The 19,139-nt window shown below is 38.9% G+C and overlaps 1 protein-coding gene across 2 annotated transcripts in view; it reads left to right on the top strand.

Moving 5' to 3' along the window:
- The window catches only part of pdgfc (platelet derived growth factor c), a 109,874-nt gene that overhangs the window by 36,457 nt on the left and 54,278 nt on the right, over nucleotides 1-19,139 (top strand). Inside the window, exon 1 of one of the 2 annotated variants that reach the window (XM_036569255.1) lies at nucleotides 13,641-13,738. The exons of the other annotated variant lie outside the window; for it this stretch is intronic. Within the exon in view, the coding sequence (XP_036425148.1) occupies nucleotides 13,705-13,738 (34 nt within the window). The 5' untranslated portion in view covers nucleotides 13,641-13,704. Of the gene's footprint in view, nucleotides 1-13,640; nucleotides 13,739-19,139 lie in introns of those variants that run through there. 2 annotated transcript variants of the gene reach the window in all.

Here is a 19,139-nt window from a genome sequence, read left to right as displayed (position 1 = left end):
ATTGTTTTTGTTGTCAAGATTTTGAAATACTATGTTGAGACAATGAGTTAAGACATTTCAGTAAACCAAGAAATAACAATTCATGTTAGAAGACACTAAGTCTTCTTTTTGACACAGTCAATATATGGAGAAATGAGTCAGTGTTTCAATATAGTAAGTCAATATTTTGAAAAAATGTCACTACTTTGACATAGTAAAGCCCTATTGGAGCTGGACTAGTTTTACATGGACGAGCTGGATTAGTTTGGACTAGAAAAGATCCGGTAATGTAATTTGTGCTTGATTTGACTGGCCAGTTTGTACGGGGTAAAGGATTTGTGTAATTTCTCCAAATCACTCCAAACTGCCTGGACCACATTGTCATGTGGTTGTTTACAAAACAAAATTGAGGCAGCATTGGAGAATGTTGTGTTCAAGAGGTCATTTAGTTTTAACCTGAAGATAAGTGATATTAATTTTTCATTCATTTCAATTCAACGTGAAAAATATCAATCTAACAATAACAGTTGTTGAAGGTGCTGGTTGGTGCAGTGTAGTAGAAAACACCACTGTCCTTCTTATTTAAGACTGGGGTTTGATTCCCCATCTGGGCAAAAGGGGAATTTGCACATTATTTTTAATAGTCACTGCTAAGTTTAAGTCAAAAGAGCACTTGTCATGTTTCTAAATTATTATGTTCAGTCCGTTATTATCATTATAACAAATAAAGAAAAGATATAATTACTCCTTCAGATCAGAGAAAAATTTGAATGTAAAAAACAGGGCATGATGTTATCATGAACACTGAGTGTAAATAGTAAAATCATGCTAGTTACACTAAGTGTGCATAGCAACATCGTTCTGTTTGTACTTAGTGTGAATTGCACCTGCTGAATTATTAATCTTTTATTTATCTGTTATAATTGACTCAAAATCAACTTGAACTTTAGTGTCTTTTTCAGGTCCTTGTTTTTCCTGTCTCGTTTGGGACACGGCTGACCGCTCAGCAGGCACTAGGTTTCACAACGTGTCGTTAATGGAAAGCTCAGGCTAAGCGCTGTTCAAACAGCCGGATCTGGCAGGCAGGCGCAGGCGTTTAGTATTTGTTCTTAAAAAGTGTCAGATTAAAATACTCGGCGGCTTGCGCCTCCTTCACCTGACTGAAGTTCATCATTCACTCTGCGGCAGCTGAGAATGGCTTTAGACCTGAGGCCGGATCAGGTGACGGAGGGAAGTGAAGATTAACGAAACAAACACTCATAAACTCCTCCCTCACAGTCACTCCATCGCTCGCCTCAACACAGACGCACCCTACACACAGGCTGCATACGTGTACACACGAAAGAGATATAAACTTTTTAGGCCAGCATTGCTAACCAGTGAGTTTCAGACTGGTTAAAAGATTGATCATTACATAGTCATGATGCTAAATCAGGCATGGGAATTGTATATATTTTTCATTTTATGTAAAAATGTTACCTTGCATGCACTCGTGTTCAGAGGGTGATATGCACTACTGTTCAAAAGTTTGGCATCATTCTCTTCAGTAAAGCCAATTTTGCTGCAGCTGTATATATTAAAGCAATAAGCCACAAGACTATATAGAGCATTAAGCTGTGGTAACTGTGTTCTTAGGCATGACGCGAAGCAGAGTAAAACTCCCTTCCCTGTGGTAAAATCACTGTAACGCACGGCCTGAAGTGGCTTATTGCTAATATAAAAAGGCGGCCAACATAAAATATGATAAAATACACATTTCTCTAAGTTAATATTAATAATAATGGACATAAACAAGTATTCCACCAAGAAATGTAGTTCCTTTAGAGTACGGTATAATTTATAAGCAACCATGGATCGCTGAATGCAGAGAATATCGCTGTATATTGTGATCATTTTATGAATCTTTGAACTTTTTGTTGTATAACAGTGAACATATGATAACACAGCGCTATTTAATGCAAAAACGTTTTGCTTTATAAGCACTTTTTGGTCACCAGATTACCACCACGAGTCTTATTTAGCACCAGGCATGCTGTGGCTGAATCTCAAATGGCACTCTGCTCCCTACATAGTGTACTACCTAGGAATTTAAATACTGGATCCTGAAGCCCAACAGTGCATCTAACAAGTAGTCAAAAATAGTCATAAAAATCATTAGTATTCAGCCACATCCACACAAATAGTACACTACTGCTGCCCACGGGGACGCTGTTGGCTGGATGTTTTTGGTTTTCAGTCCAGCAGTGACACTGAGGTGTTTAAAAACTCCAGCAGCACTGCTGTGTCTGATCCTCTCACACCATGCCACCACCATGTCAGTGTCACTGCAGTTCTGAGAATGACCCACCACCCCAATAATCGCTGTTCTTTGGTAATCTTGACCATTGAAGAACAGGGTACCAAGGTATGGTGAAAAACAGATGGACTATAGTCTGTAACTGTAGAACTACAAAGTGCTCCTATATGGTCAGTGGAGCTGATGAAATGGACAGTGAGTGTAGATACAAGGAGTACCTAACAAAGTGACTATTTAATGTACATTGACATAGAATATCCACCCTCCTTTTGCCAAGTTGTAGAAAAATCAGTGTTTTGTAGGAAATCAATATTTTATTCAGCAATCAACCTTTTCATAGATTCCCCTTATGGTCGTTATGGATTAACTAGATACCTTTAAAGATTAGACTGATTCTCAGATGTTCTCAAGATCACACTGTAATAGTTAATCCAGTTATATTAATAGTTAACCGGTAGATCATCCAGTAGTATGGGAATTCTGTAAATTGTCCGGCTAAATCATTTTGTGGCTCCATTCCAGTTAAGATGGATATAAATAATCTCACAGTTCTCATTCAGTATTTCTGTATCCCTGTTGATAATACTAGATAGGTGTGATACTTCCTGCGCTTGAGCTTCCAGGCCACTCTCTGCTATCTGCCCAGTTATTAAACTGTATTTTTGTCTGCACTGTATAATTACTAGCTTGATTATTAGATTACTAACAACACATTTTCTCAAGTTCAAGTTGGGTTCAATCCAGATAAATAAAACCTCTCATTCTGATTCCATTGATGATGGTGTATCATTGTTTACTATAGGGGAACTTACAGACTTTGATGTCTTTACAGTGGTGGTGATAGGAACCAGGGGTCGCCATGACTACAACACAAATATAGCCATTTTATTTACAATCCAAAACCACCAATGAACCTATATGTGTGAACCAGTATGTTAAGTTGATGATGGTAATTGTGTGTGACAAAGGCACTATATGTATATATGTTTCTCTAGATCAGAGCATTTCACACCAAACCACTCTGAATGACTGTTTACATCTTAACCATTTATTATGCAGAACCTTTGTTGAAACTCCACTTTGATGCTCAGTTGAAATCTCACACTGGTGCCACTATGTCCAAATTCTATTCACATTTTCTAAAATGAAAATATCAACCGAGTCAAAAGAAGTCTTTTTTTAATGATAGCTTGAAGAAAAAGATTTTACCTGTGAAAAGAATAAATGAAGGAGTTTTTTGATTGAGTTTATGAGAGGAATGTGACTCCTTATATCAACAGCTCAATTGAGTCACACATTTTGAATGAACCAAATAGTAAACTAGGGCCTTTAGTGAGCAGTTTAATTCTCTCTAATATTATATGCCCTCATATCTAAAAGCCATTACATGTCTCAACTCCACCAGAGGTCAGTGTAGAGCTTGCTTCTCATGTTTTAGTCAGCGTGAACCTGTTTATTCCAAAGAAGGAAGCATAGAAAGACTACTGCAGCCGGCTAACCATTTCACACTCTAATCTCAAATATCACAATACTTTAAAAAGTTTTCACAATCCACGATATGTCATGACAAATATTTTTCCTGCCATTTGATACGTTGGAATAGAAAAAAAATACTATCAAAAACTATGAATGCAATAATTTGTATTCACAAACACGCTATATACGCCGCTTATCCTCCTGGGTCACGGGTGGTGCTGGAGCCTATCCCAGCATTCATTGGGCAGAAGGCAGGAAGCACCCTGTGCAGGTCACCAGTCCATCACAGGGCAGACACACAGACTCACCCATTCACATACACCTAAGGCCAAGGATTGTGGGAGGACACCCACACAGACACGGGGAGAACATGCAAACTCCATACAGAAAGGAGTCTGTTTGTCTGGCCAGTGAATCGAACCTTGGCCTTGCTTGCTGCCGCTGTGCTACAATTTGTATTCAACATTTCACATACTGTGCTGCGCTAAATCCAATTAAATAGGACTAATTATGCTCTGTTTGTTATCAGTGTTTTTAAGTTCCACAATATGCTTAGAAAAGGAAAGTGCTTTGTTGTTTACTTATAGAAAGTGTCTTTGCTCGTTGCAAATAGTTTAGAGTAAAAGCTACTCCTGAGCTCAGATATTGCTAGAAACAAAAGCCCATGTTGATACCTAGAGAAGAGAAACAAAATTAGATGTGGTGTAATACATTTCAATAAGTACTTATATTACTGCTCACTTAAGTGCTGTCAAAAGAGATTTGTGTTTGAAGACCATGAGACAGTCTGGTGTTCGGACAGCCAGTGGGAGTTTGTTCCACCACCTGGGTGCCAGTAATGAGAAGAGCTTTGATGCTTGTCTTCCATGCAATTTGAAGGACGGTGACTTTACTTACTTATTTACTTACTTAGTTTACTTATCTACTTACTGATGTGGACCAGAGGAGGGTGGGTTCCCCTTATGAGTGTTGGTTCCTCTCGCTCTTAGGGAGTTTTTCTTTGCCAGTGTCACCCTTTGCTTGCTCTTGAGGGCTCAGACCTGGATTTTCTGTAAAGATGCTTTGTTGTAAAAAGCACTATATAGATAAATTTGACTTCGACATATTGTGATGAAATTTATCACGATAATGATAAATATTGTCATATTGCCCAGATCTAGCATCAGCTAACTAACTCTTCACTTTGTATTGTTTTCCAGGTAAAAGGTATGAAGTGAAATGCTATGTGGCTAGGCTAGTAAAATTAGCTATCTCAAAAACAGACGATTAGCATGTGTCTTAAAAACTTGAGGCATTTTTCTCCTTTGAAAAAATATGTTTCAGATAATGCTTTACAAATTTGAATATCACATTAGATTGAAATTCCCATTTCTACTATCAGTCATAAAGTTATAAACTTTTTGTTGTTTGCTTTACTGGAATGTCTGCTTTCAGAATTCTTTGCTAGAATAAGCATTTCGGTTTATCAGAGCTTTATGTAAGCCAGCCTTTTTAACAGAGTCATTATAGCTACCCCACAAACCGCACTTATACAAACACATACACGTGCATACAGATGCAGATGAAGAGCCGGCAGCGATCCCTGTGGAGAGCCAGCGCAGCTGTGCTAGGCAAGCTCAGAGATGTCTCGTGTCTATCAGAGTCTGGTGTTAGGCTAGATACAGATGTTTTTCTGTGCGTGTGGAAGAAACAGCTGGCTGAAGAGTGTTGGAGAGAGTGCTTTTAAGCGGAAAATGAGAGCGTTTAAGTGTTGGCTAAGGCAGGCTCTGATTTAGTGTATTCCGCTATTCTGCTGACGGCGGGGTCTTCTCCTGCAGGTGGTCCACTGTAATATGAAAGCTTTATCTTTGCAGTGGACCTTCGCCCTGGCAGGTTAATGTGAGATTAGAAAGGTTTCTTGACATTCAATTGGCCACCCACCTCGATGAGAATGGACTCCGGAGCCTCTTTTTTCAGGGAGGTGGAAAACTGACACATAGGCATTTCATTTGTGCTGCCTTTGGTGGGCCTATTAGCGAGGAACTCTGACTAAGTGACAATTCCTGAGAGAAGATGTAGGGCCAGAGTGGAAAAGCAAGAGTAATAAAGCTAATTTATACGACTGTATGTAGTTTCTGACACTGTTTGGCAAACTGATGGATATAAAACGGTACTTGTGTCCATGATTATAGATAAAAGTATGTTATACAGGGTCAGAAAGTCTCTTTGATATTTGTAAAAGGGGAATTCTACCAGTTTTTCAACAGTTCCACATGATTCAGTGGTTGAGATGTAAACAAAGAGTGGTTTAATGTGAAATGGTCGTGCTCAGCTTAAGTAGACATTGGGCCTCATTTAAAAGCAAGAGATCTTACTACCACAAGAAAGAAATACTTGGACGTTGCTTTAAACTTCGCTAGTCAACAAAATATTTTTAATGCTCTTTAAGGACTATTATCTCCTATTTTAATGTATAAGAGCATTTATTAAGGTTATTTATGGACTAATATCTCCTATTCTAGTGTACAGAAGTGTTTCATTAAGGTTTTTTATGGATTAATATCTCCATTTTTAGGGTACAGTAGCATTTTCTGGAGTTGTTTATGGACTAATATCTCCTATTCTAGTGTATATGAGTGTTTACTAAGGTTGTTTCTAGACTGATATCTCCAATTCTAGCATATAGGAGTGTTTATTGAGGTTGTATATGGACTAATATCTCCAATTCTAATGTATAGAAGTGTTTATTGAGGTTGCATATGAACTAATATCTCCTACTGTAGTGTACAGGAGCATTTTTTTAGGTTGTTTATAGACTAACATCTCCAGTTCTAATGTATAGAAGTGTTTATTAAGGTTGTTTATGGATAAATATCTCCTAGTGTATAGGAGCATTTATTGATTATAAATGTATTTTTGACTTTATGATTATGCTGACTATATAGGTATGAATGAACAGAATGACCTTAATGTAGGTCTAAAAAGATTAATGGACTCAAGCCACTTGATTTACTTAATATGTACTACTGGTCATGGTTACCTTGACCGTATTGCAGTTTTTCTTCAGTCTCTCGAAGATGAGGTCATGTCTAAGCATGGTCTGTCAGGGTCAGAGGTCAGCTGTAGAAGGCCTGAGCTATGTGTTTGTGTAAAAAGACTCGTGTAGTGAAAGAGCAGGAGCAGGCGGGGCAGGACCTATTAGAGGGTCCCAGACATGTGTGGGGTTTGGTCTAATTGGAGACCTTCACAGCTGTTTAAAGGATATGGACCATTAGCTGAACTAGCAGCAGCAGTGTGTGGCCAGAACTTCAAGGAGAACCCCAAGAGCTTCCTAAAACTCACAAGGGCATCTGTTCATAGAGTATAACTGAACCCAAATAAAACATTTGTGTACCAACTCCTGGAAGATTTTTCTTATTTCTGCTATTTTCCACAATTTACAGTATAATAAGGGTGAAGACATTAAAGAATACAAATAAAGAATTGCTTGAAATATGTTAAACAAACCCAAATGATCCTCTGTTTTAGATTAATTTTCAAAGTGGCCTCTCCCTTTGTCTTGATGCAGATTTATGCAAAAGTCGGGTGCCCCTGGTCAAAATCCATATATTTAATACGTATACATTTTAAGCATATGAGCTTTTAATCCGTTTAAGTCTCCACATCATAATGTATTTTGTAATCATGTTAAGGTTGTAAAAAACACTGAATGAAGTGGGTCCAAACTTTGACTGGTTCTTGACATACATTTTTGTCTAAGAACTTTCATGAACACTTAATAATCCTTCTTAATCCTTCTCTTAACCCCTTTCAGTTTACTGGCTCAAAATGCTAGTTGAGTGGTTAAATTCCTTGTTTAAAAAAGCAACGCTAAAAGAGTTCTGCGAGTGACGGCACACTTAACACTTCTTTAAAGAGCTTTTCAGTAGATGGTTCCTAAGAGAACCAATTTTTAGACATGCATTGATATGGTAGCTGTTGGTCGATGATGATATTCAGTATTTTTCATGCACAAATTTGTCAATAATGGGAAAAAAAGTTTTTCTTTTTTTCTCGAAATAACATGAATATTCTATACTATTCTAAAGGTTTCTGAATGGTTCTTGGTTTGTGGCTTGGACTTAATGAGTGAATGGATAAACCGTTAATATACCATATAAACCATAAACCAGAAGTTCTTGATACTTCTAGAAGGTTTACAAAACTAATCTTTTAAGCAATCCTATGTTAAAAGACACTTCAGGGAACCAAAAGGGTTTTGTATAGTATCACTCCAAAGAACACTTCTGGCATCTTTATTTTTAAGTGGGCTGGAACTCAGATGCAGTAAGAGTTTCAACACCAGCCTCTATAAACAGCCACGTGTTCTCTACTGTAAGCATTGTTTCAGGCTAGCAAGAGTTGCATAATGATGGAGCAGAAATGTCAGTGTTGCACAGGCTATTTAGGAAGCCAGTTATCATGTATTGCTGTAATATATTGGCCGGCGTTTTTCAGATTTTGCACTGCTGGCTCTCTTGTTTCACTCACTGCATATGACCCGAGTGGCACAGCTCCACACATGACAAATGACAGGGTTCTTTCCAGAAAGCCTACAAAAACAGTCTGTGCTAGATTCTAGTCTGCATGAACTGACTGGCCTGAACTTTTCCCCAGCGAATAGAAGTGGTGGTGCTTTCAGCTCAGCTCTAGATCACTGTAAGCGTTAATGCATTTGCACGATTTCTGGATCTGATTTTCTACTATGCTAAATTAGGGCCCAACCTATTTATCCTGTATCCTATAGGCCAGGCGTTCTGCAACATCATTTACTGCCCTGCTGTCGCTCCACAGCAGAATTAGATTTTTAGGTAAAATAATCCTCCTTTGCAGTAACATAAAGCTCTGCTGATCGTTCCAACACAGTTTAAACAATAAATGATCTTAAACTCTTGAGTTAATGTATAACTGCTAATTCATCCTTTAACCCTGAAGATCAGCGTGCAGACTGCTGGTCACATTGCAACACATACAACAGTCTCACTTGGCTATTAGCTAACAAACAGGCAAAGAGAGAGAGATTTAAGAACCAGCTGGATTGATAATTTGGAGACAAATGGACTTATTTACATTTACAACCACCCCAGCTGGTTTCCTGATACGTTTGATCTCAATGAGAGACTGTCAACCACTAAAAAGTCGCGAAGCTGGAGTCAGATTCTCATTTGCCAGCTTCTCGTTTGAATTGTGCTTAAATGGTTCCACCTTAAATGGTGCATTAGTTACATTCGGGCGCCTCAGGCAGCATTTAAGGTAGATCAGGAAAATTAGAACAAGAAGCTGGTGAATGAGAAGCTGACTTCAGTATCGTAAAAAGTCAAAAACTGAGAGACGTTTTACAAGAAACTGTTCTACTTTTGAGGAAAAGTTTCCTGCTGGAGATGCGAGAAAAGCAGCTTTAATATCTGAGCTAAAGGTTAAAACAGAACAAAGTAAGTCTGCGTTTTCATTTATATTATATTTTTAGCCTATACTAGTATATCAGCACATACGGAGACATATTTACAATCAACATGGTAAAATGGGTTTAAAATGTTGTGGCTGCCAACGTGATTTGATTTTTGTTGAAAGGATAAAATTGCTTTTCTTAACATTTGGGTAGCCGACCCCTGGCCTAGAGAATTCTATGCTCAGCAACTGATGTTGGCGCAAATAATTTTGAGGTTGGAAAGTTCATCTGGTTAAAACAACATAGAATTGAATAGAATTGATTCACCAGTCTTTACAGCGGGTGCTGGAAACAACATTTACATTTTTAAACAATGTATAATTCTCAAATGCTTTTAAATCTCTTTAGCAGAAGCTGAATTGTGTTCCCCTATACTTCAGCAGTGACCCCATCCTTCTCTGCTTGAACTGAAAGAGGAGGAAGTGTAGAAAGGAAGCGCTGAAGCACATTTGAAGCAGCGAGTGAGCGGCCGGCTGAAGGTTTGGCTACAGTGAGTGAGGTTATATGATCTGCGGTGCGGATGTTGTGGTGCGCTCTAATACAGTGTGTTAATGGATGGGTGTTGCTGTGTGTGCAGTAGTGAGGGTGCAGTCTCAGTCGTGTTGGGTTTCTGTGCATGTGGTGACACCACACACACGCATCTCCTGCACCTGCTCCCAGAATGCTCAGGGACAGACACCCCGGCCCGTAAAGCCTTATTTTAGGTCCGTGTTTGACGTGTGGAATGGTTTTAGGACTCGGCTTTCTTATACCTTCTTAGTCTCCCTGAGCCAGACGTGACAACCTGTTAAACTTCTGGTGCTAGACTGGGGTTCAAATCTGCCTCTAACAAGAGTACGTCCCTCTAAACCCCGCCCCAAATCCCTCAAGTACGTGCTCTTTTAACGTTTCAGGAATGCCCTTAGTGTAGTTTTGTCCGAGATGTGCTCAGTGCGCAAAATCTATTCAGTGAAAGCACTTCACATACTTTGTTTGAAGACATTACCCCCAGAGAAAAGAGATTTGACTGGTTTGTCAATAAAATGTGGTAAACGTTTAGTTTAACTATTTTAAGTCTGTTCAGTCTTCATTATATGTCCATTTCTGTCTATGATGGAGAGGCAAGTTTGTTAATTACATGCAAAAGGGATTTCAGCTGTACTGTAAGGGTCTCAGCACAGAAATAGAGAAGAAAGTAGCTTTGGGAGCTTTCAGACATCCATTCTTTGGGTGGACTTATTCTGTCAGGAACTTATAGCTGTGGGCGAAGTTTACGTTTTCATACATTAACATAACTGTGTCTTTTTCGCCTCCTTTTTTAGTGGGTGTGACAGCAGTGTCACAAAAATAGTTGATGCTGTCAAAAGTTGATGCATTAAGACTTACCCATGCACACTGTACACTCCCGTGCAAAAAAAGAAATAGACCAAGCCCAAATATGAATGCTTTTTAATGATGGTTTTGGCTGGTCAGAGTCCAGAATTAAACCCTACTGAAAATATTTGGTTTCACATCAAAGGTGCCATAGAATGCATTTATTATTTATTACTAAATGACTTTGATGGGGGTGAAAAATGCCCAGATGCAGTTTTAAATGACCGTTTACAGTCTTATGATTGGTCCTAGAATGAATCAAGCTGTTTTCCCCTTAATAGAGACTCATGAATAATCTGATGAGCTCTGCTCTGATTGGCTGGTTTACAGTGAGGCACTGTGATGGCTCACACAGAAGCAACATGACAAAATAGACCCAGGCAGGAAAATAAAATGAACCTCTGTGTAAATAATCTAGGGCTTGCTAGTCGCTAACGTTACCTACACTAGCCACACGCTTTCGATCTTGACAACAAGACAAAGTAAATTAAAGCTGTTAGCTCTTGAAGCTTCTAGTTTAAGACGATCTGCTTCAACCATCAGAAAGTGGATAAAATCAAACAGCATGGCTGCTTACAGGCTGCTGTTGGGGTTGTGATGCTAATAAAGGTGGAACTGTGTCTCCGTCTCTTCAGGGTTAAATGCTGAGCGAAGTTGCTCGATATTGTCCAAGCCTCGAGAAACTAACCAGAGTGAAATGAGCAGAGCAAACTAACAACTTTAATTCAAAGTTGTCCAGTAATATCTTCTAAAGCTAATGCTTTATCTAGTTTAATCAAACATTTTCCAAGGTCATGTTTAATTTTACTCCTTGGTTTTGTTTCACTACACATGCAACACATACTTGCTTAATTAAAGTTTTTGGGGGAACTTTTTGTGCAAACAACAGACCTCTTGTCAGCGGGACAATGTTGACAGGTACACCGTCTCCCTTTCCACATTGAATTGGTTTAGAAATGTCACATGCAGTTTGTTCTCATGCTTATAAGTCTGTGATCTCATCCACATTTGGACCAAAATCTCATGGTTGTCCCTACATGTGTTTTCTCTGCACTGCCTCTGAGACTCAGCCTTTGTGCTCATTTAGTTAACACGTCAGTAGATACAGTAGTTAAACAGAAATGCAGCCCCCTTTCAGACAGTTCTTGAGGACACTGCTCCTTGTTTTTTATGCTCCTCTATTGCTTTGCGTATGCTTCTGACAGAACAGAAGTTCAAGATAAACATGGACTGATGAAACCAACTACTTGGACCAATGAAACCATCTACTACTTTTTTATACATTGTGAAAAAATGTAGTTATATCAGCGCATATCGGAACAAATCAACGCTGTCAGAATGAAGCCTTTTATCTCCAAACAAGGACAAAACTTTAACTTTTAATGTAAGTTAATGTAACAAGATTACATTAATTACGTTCATATTAGTCTTTTCTTCTTGCCAACTTTTTATTCACATCAACAGTATTTTCTCCATTAAATTTTGCATGCCAGCTCATTTCTGATGACGTGACCAAACAGCCTTGGTGGTCCGTTCTCTTTGTCATTATGTAAAACAAACAAGGAGCCTTCATAGGACAGTCCATCTAGGTCCCACCTTCCCTGGCTGCAGCCTAACTTCTGGAACACAGCTATCATGCCTGTTCACTGACTTCTTACAGAGGAAGCAAAGCATTAAGAGTCAATGTCACGGTCAGTTCTGGTCAGAAATGGCCACCATTGTAAAACTCTTATTTGTAAAACATCTACTTGCACATACTCTGTGTGTGTGCCAGAAGGGTCAGAATGTGATATTTGACCTTCTGCAGGGAGGTCAGAGCATGACAGGCCAGTGTCACAGGGTTCACACAGGCCTGTCAATCACACTGCCATTGATTTTAGCCTTGACCGAAGCCTTGGCTTTCTGCTGCTGAGTGCTGGTTGTCCTCAGAGATTTAGAGTTAAAAACAACGGTCAGGATGGCCTTATGTTACCCAAATTTTAAAAGGAAGAACAGTCGCACCTAAAGATGGAAATTTTTGGATGAAAATGGCAAAAATTTTACTTTTTTTGAGCCAGAAGAGTAAAAATGCCACTAAAGCAGTTTCCTTTTATATTGAACAAGCCTCCAAAAAAATGTCAAAATAAACATTTAGAAATAATTTCAGTGGATGGAGGATGAGAAATAATTAAGATGATGCCGTTTCTTTTGTTGTCCAATAACAAGGATTAGATATGGTAATGACCCAATACCAGTTATCCATATCAGGCCAATGTCAAAAAATGCTTTTAAATGATCATTTTAATACTTATTAGCATTTTAAGAAAAAGTGTTGAAATCTTTATTGGTATTGGTCAATACTCAAGATTTCAACATGACGAATGGGTGTATGTGTCATATATATCATATAATCATATATACTGTCAATGAGTGTTTGTAAGTATATATCTTTCTGAATTTCTCTACTCTCTTTATTTCCTCTCCCTCTCTCCTTTTTCTCTTGCGCTCTCTCTACCTAACTCTCTCTTTCTCTCCATGTTCACCCATTCTTTTTCTCTCTCTCTTACTCTTTTCTGTTTCTCTCTCTCACTCTGTTCTATCTATCTCTTCTGTCTCCTTCTTTCTTTCTTGCTTCTCTCTCTCTCTTTTTGCTCTCTTTCTCTTTCTTTCTTTTTCTCTCTAGTTACTCTCTATTTTCTCCCTCTTTTTCTTGCTGATGTTTCACAATCTCAGCTTTATCGTGCTCTAATCTCATTCTGTACATATACATCATTTCTTTCTTTGTTTCTGTCTGTCTTTCTTTCTTTCTTTCCTTCTTTTCTCACTCTATATATCTCATCTCTTTACTCTCTTTATTTTTCTCGCTTGTCTTGCTCTGTTTCTCTCTCTGTATTTTCTCTCTTTCTTCTTGCTTGTTTCTTTGTGCCACTCTCTATCTCTCATTTTTACTCTCTCACTCTTTCTTATCTTGCTCTCCCATTCTGTCTATATTCATCCTCCCTCTCTCTCTCTCTCTCTCTCTCTCTCTCTCTCTCTGTCTCTCTCTCTGTCTCTCTCTCTCTCTGTACTGTATAGCTGGAGGTAATAAATATCTTGGCTGCTGAGGAATTTACAGCACCTGTAGTTACCAGCTCAGAGCCTTAACCAGCAGCAGATGTGGGAGAGACTTAAAAGAGAGAGTGAGATGGGTAAGCATGGGGGCGAAACGGTAAGCGAGGGGCTTCGGTTTCACCGGCCCGCTGCAGTCATCCCCAAACATATGGGGGGGGATTAAAGCGGGGCCAGCGGCCGGCGTGATCCCTGGGAAACAGAGACATTAGCGCTGTGAGCCGGTAAAGGACACCACAGTCCATCTATACTTTACACTTTGTACAATGTCTGAAATGTGCGAGGTGAAATGAATATGCGTGTCGAGGTCTGCAGCCGAACGACCGGGGAAATGTGAATTTGTCAGATTGTGTGTGTTGTCGTGCCAAAAAATCTGGCGGGAGATGTAGAGTGAGTTTGCACATTTGATTTAGCGTGCGTGGACGTTTTTAGCCTGATACATTCATTAGAGGTTTGTAGACTCCAGCGTTTTTTCTGAAATGAATAGTATTAATAGTGAGTTTGTCCCTGTTTGTTGCAGTAACAGCCTCTACTCTTCTGAGAAGGTTTTACACAAGATGTTGAAACATTGCTGTGAGGATTAATTGAGCATAAGTGAGGTCAGGTACTGGTGTTGGATGGTCAGTTCTGGATCACTCTAACTCATCCCAAAGGTATTGGATGGAGCTCCATCACTCCAGAGAACACAGTTCCACTGCTCCACAACCGAATGGTGGTGGGCCTTATACCCCTCTAGTCCACGCTTGGCATTGGACATGATGACCTTAGGCTCATGTGCAGCTGCTCCAAAGTGTCCGATTCTACTGGTCAGTGCTTTTCTATGGAGATTACAGAAGCTGTGTGCAGTTGGAGATGGGTACGTCAGATGGGTGCACCTTAAAGTAGCTGAGCTAAGTTCACACACTAGAAGGTCTGTCTGGATACTTTTGGACATATAGTGTGTTTAAAGTGATAGATCAGCCACAAAAATACACATTTCCACCACTTAATCCAAATGTGTCATTCAGCCACGTATGTGTGATGTCTTTAGTTTTACACTGGTGCTCCAGTCAATCTGAGACTGCATTGAAAATATGGTGTTTTAAAATATTGTAAAATATGTAAAATATTGTGGTATTCACTGGTAGAAAAACAGCATAGACCAGAGTGGCTGGTTAGCAGCAAAACCAGCATATGTTGTTTTGGATGACCATGCTGAGTGACTAGCTAAACCAGCTGTTTTTCCAAAAGGGTTTCTGCCACTATTCAAATTTAACTATTCAAATGTGTGATATTGACCATGTTGTAGCCTGTTTTGTACAAAAAGGTGAGCTTTGAAATATTTCAAAGGTTCTTCTTTTCACTTATGTTGTTATACTGATAATATAACTTAGCAATGAAAACTTTGAATTGAATTAGAATGCAAAATAGAAGTGCTCTCAGACTTCTGGACCCCTCTGTATGAAGCTAATGTTGCTAAGTAATGGAAGATTATGCATACCAGTTAGCATCTTGCTAACTGCAGGCCTAAATCATTACACTCTACCAAAGTATAAGAAATTCTCAAATTCATGCAAATATTTCTAGATTCTACTTTTCACTCATGTTGTTAAACTGATAATATAACTTAGCAATGAAAACTTTGTATTAAATTAGAAAAGAATTCAAAATAGAAGTGCTCTCAGACTCCTGGACCCCACTGTATGAGGCTAATGTAGCTAATAAGTAATGGAAGATTATGCATACCAGTTAGTGTCATTACACTCTCATCTCAAACTGTGTGGAGTTGTTCAGTATCTCTAATAGACTTGATGACTCTGTATGACTCACTGTTATCTATAAACATGGACTAAAGTATGTTAGCATAGCTGAGTCTAAATTTTGACCATACTTCTGTCCATGTTTATGGATCATACAGTGTCAGAAACCATATAATTATGTCTTATTAGAGATTAATTAACAACCTCACATGGTTTGCGACAAGTCTGATGGTTTAAGCAGCAGTTAGCACCATGCTAACTAATAACTGTAAGCTCCCCTTACTTGTTAGCTACATTAGCCTCGTAGCTCCAGTGTAAAACTGAAGTAGCAAACATGAGACACCAAACACGTCTTGGCTGATCAGCGACATTTAGGTTAAGGGGGCAAAGACTGTGTACATTTGATCTTTGAACTGACGCGTTTAATGGAGAGCAGAAGGAAAGTCAAAGCACTTTTATGATTTCGGAAGACTCGCCACAGCAGTAAGAATAAAAATAAAACGCTCTGAGCTTTATTTCTCTTTGATGGGCGCTTACATGTGCTTTTTGGTTGTCCAAAACGTCATTCCTTGGCAGATGGGGACCCCCTGCTGAGCCAGTATTTTTCTCTGCCAAAAGGTCCGGCCTCATGACTTAAGCATTGCTTCAATTTATGAAACGTTACATATTTATGATAAGTGATATTACTGTGGGCTATGTAAAGTCACTGCTTGTTGAGCATGCACTGGAAGAGAGTCAGGCTCTGAATTCACTTGATTTAAATGTGTACATTACCACATTAAGAGCATATATAGTTTGGTTTAGAGGGGAAAAGGCAGGACAACATAAGGTGGGATTAAAACACAGCTTTTATATGTATGTTTGAGTAGAATGTGCTTCTGATCGTGTGATTCTGATTTTGATAGAAATCTGGCCAATATTTCTTGTGATTCACCCTGTTTTTGTAGCATATATATATATATATATTGTGTTTTCTGAATGTTGCATTAAAGTCGCAGAATTCATATTATTCGTTATTATTTGAATTACTATTTTGGTCTTTGGTTACTCCTATGGGGTTATACCCCCATAGTAAACAATAAGAGCTCCATATCCCCCATATACAAGCATAACGGTTCATTTTTTGGACATTTTCACAGATTTATCAAAAAAATGGTACAGATACTATAAATAAAATGTATTTTTTCCTTCTGATTTTTACACTTCCACTTTGTAGTCAAATATATGTTTGTCAGTAAAAAGATGCTGGGCTTCCTAAAAATTGAAATACTATGGGCGTTTTGAGCCCACCCAGCATGGTCATCCAAAACAACATATGTTTTATTGGTAACCAGAACCTCAGTCTGCCCAACATTTGACTTTTATAGCTCTTCATGTTTACAGGCCACATTTAGGTCAAAGTGTCAGTTATTAGTCAAATAATTCACAGGAATAATCGAATATTGAAGCCCCCTTTGCGTTCACTCTACGCTACTGCTCTGTGATGTATGTATTTTTGCGTGTGCATGTCTGGTCTACCTCATACACACACGCATGTACGCACACACGCACACACACGTGTGAGTGCTGTCTTTGTTTTCGGCCGCTCGCAGGTTAATATTTAAACTGAGCGCTCGGTCGGAGGTCCAGCGTGTGAAGGGAGGCACAATGGTAGCACTGTGAGGCTCTGTTTATTCATCCTCCGCTTAATCAGGGAGAGAGAGAGAGAGAAAGAGAGAGAGAGAGGGAGAGAGAGAGGGAGTGGGTCAAGGAGAAGTCATGTTTGAGGTAATGCGCTCGGGGGGCCGGCCTGTGATCACTATATGACATTATTTAACCTGCTGAGATGAGGTCATCTCACAGCACGAATATGCACAGGCCCCCCTCTCTCGCTCTGGTGTGCCATGTTTTAGGGGGGTTAAGACTTTTTTGTAAAATTTGGTGACGTTCTCCTCACTTTCTGGCAGGTGCCAATAAAATAAATGCTCAGAGGAAAATGCTTTGTTTTGCAGTCCTTTAGGTTCTGAGTGTTAAGCGGGTAACTATATAGATCATTAATCCAGGTAGCATTATAATAAGTTTCAAGGCAGTCTAACTAAATTACACTGAAATGCTTGGCAGGTTCTAGATATTATCTGGGTGAGTATATGGTACAGTCTCCACAGTACTGAGCAGTTACTTTGGGTAAAAAAATAAATGTTAGTTATATAACATAAAAAGATTGTATATGAATACAGGACAGAGTCTTATACAGTATGTACCTGTTTATCAAACTAAACTGAATCTGGACTGTAAAATAAAGCACTTATTCTTACTGTAATTTTACGGGTTCTTACCATTTTCTTCTTTGTGTCTTTGTATTTTATCCTGTATTACTTACGTGCTACTTGACAGTGTTTTTGATTTACTTTCTTGCTTAAACATCTGACATTATAGTGAGTATGTTTGTATTCATCTCCTCGTTATTAATATCCATATCCATCTCTCTCTCTCTCCCTTTCTTTCTCTCTCCTCTTGTTGCAGAATTTCTTTCATCCCTGTTTTTGTCCCTCTCTTCTCTTTTCTTTCTCTCTTTCTCTCTCTCTCTCTCTTTTTCTTTCTCTCTTTCTCTCTCTTTGTCTTGCTTATGTTTCTTTCTCTCACTCTCTTTTTCTTTCATTTTCACTCTCTCACTCTTTATCTTGCTCACTTATTCTGTCCATATTCATTCATTTTCTCTCTCTCTCTCTCTCTCTCTCTCTCTCTCTCTCTCTCTCTCTCTCTCTCTCCTTGTTATAGAGTTTCATCCTCGTCCCTCTCACCCCCCACCCCCCACCTCTCTTTCCTCTCTGAATGAATGTAAAACCATATTTTTTCTTCCCCCTCTCTCTTTTCCCTTAATTAGCTGTGGATATACAGAAATTCCACTCACCGTTGAGCTGATTTTTCCCAGGGAATTACGCGGGGAATGTTTCCCCAGGAGCATGTGTGTATATTTATAATTGGCTGCCTGTGTGTCGAGGGTTTGTACACGTCTTCATCAGAACCATGTGCAGAACCCTCCATGCTGTGTTTTAAGCACATTAATCTTCAGGTACTCACTGTTGACTGTGTTTAGGTTCTAGTTAAATCGAATTAAGCGCCGGCGGTTATGATGCAGACATTTAAAGTCCCAGCAGTCTCATGAACTTCACGTAAGTGTAATATTATGAGGATTAAAGTGACAGTTCAATGAAAAAACTAATGTACCCAGCATTGAGTTGTTCAGCTTTAGCATTGGAGAAATGGTGCAAGGCTAATGCAGCTAACAAACAATGGAAGCTTATATACAACAATTAGCATGGTGCAAACTTCATCTCTACAGCTGCGTTCACAAGACATGCTGGTATGAGTTGCTTGTTTGTTGTGGGTTTGTTTGTAGGCAGAGATTAATCTTTCGTTCAAACATAAAGCTTGTATGCAAAAACTGCTGCCAGTTGCTGTTATTTTTCATAAAAATGATGCAACAAAGACACAAATATTAACCAAACCAGTAAAAAAGAGATGCATTTTTGACCGACACTAAAAATGTCCATCTGATTGTAGCCTTAATCACACCCGTTCTCCAATCATGCCGAGTTAAGTGCTAAGTAGAAAAGTGCATATAAAAAGGGCAAATTATGTTAGTGTAGCTAACAGTAGAGTCCCATATCCTGAACTTGGTCCATATTTTTAGGTAAGTGCGTCATACAATGCCAGAACCCTCATAAATCAAGTCAGTTGAACAAATCTACACAGTTTAAAT

This window comes from Colossoma macropomum, unplaced genomic scaffold, assembly GCF_904425465.1.
Source record: "Colossoma macropomum unplaced genomic scaffold, Colossoma_macropomum, whole genome shotgun sequence".
Classification (NCBI taxonomy): Eukaryota; Metazoa; Chordata; class Actinopteri; order Characiformes; family Serrasalmidae; genus Colossoma; species Colossoma macropomum.
Note: the sequence above shows the minus strand (reverse complement) of the source record. Positions and strands in the feature narration are given on the sequence as shown.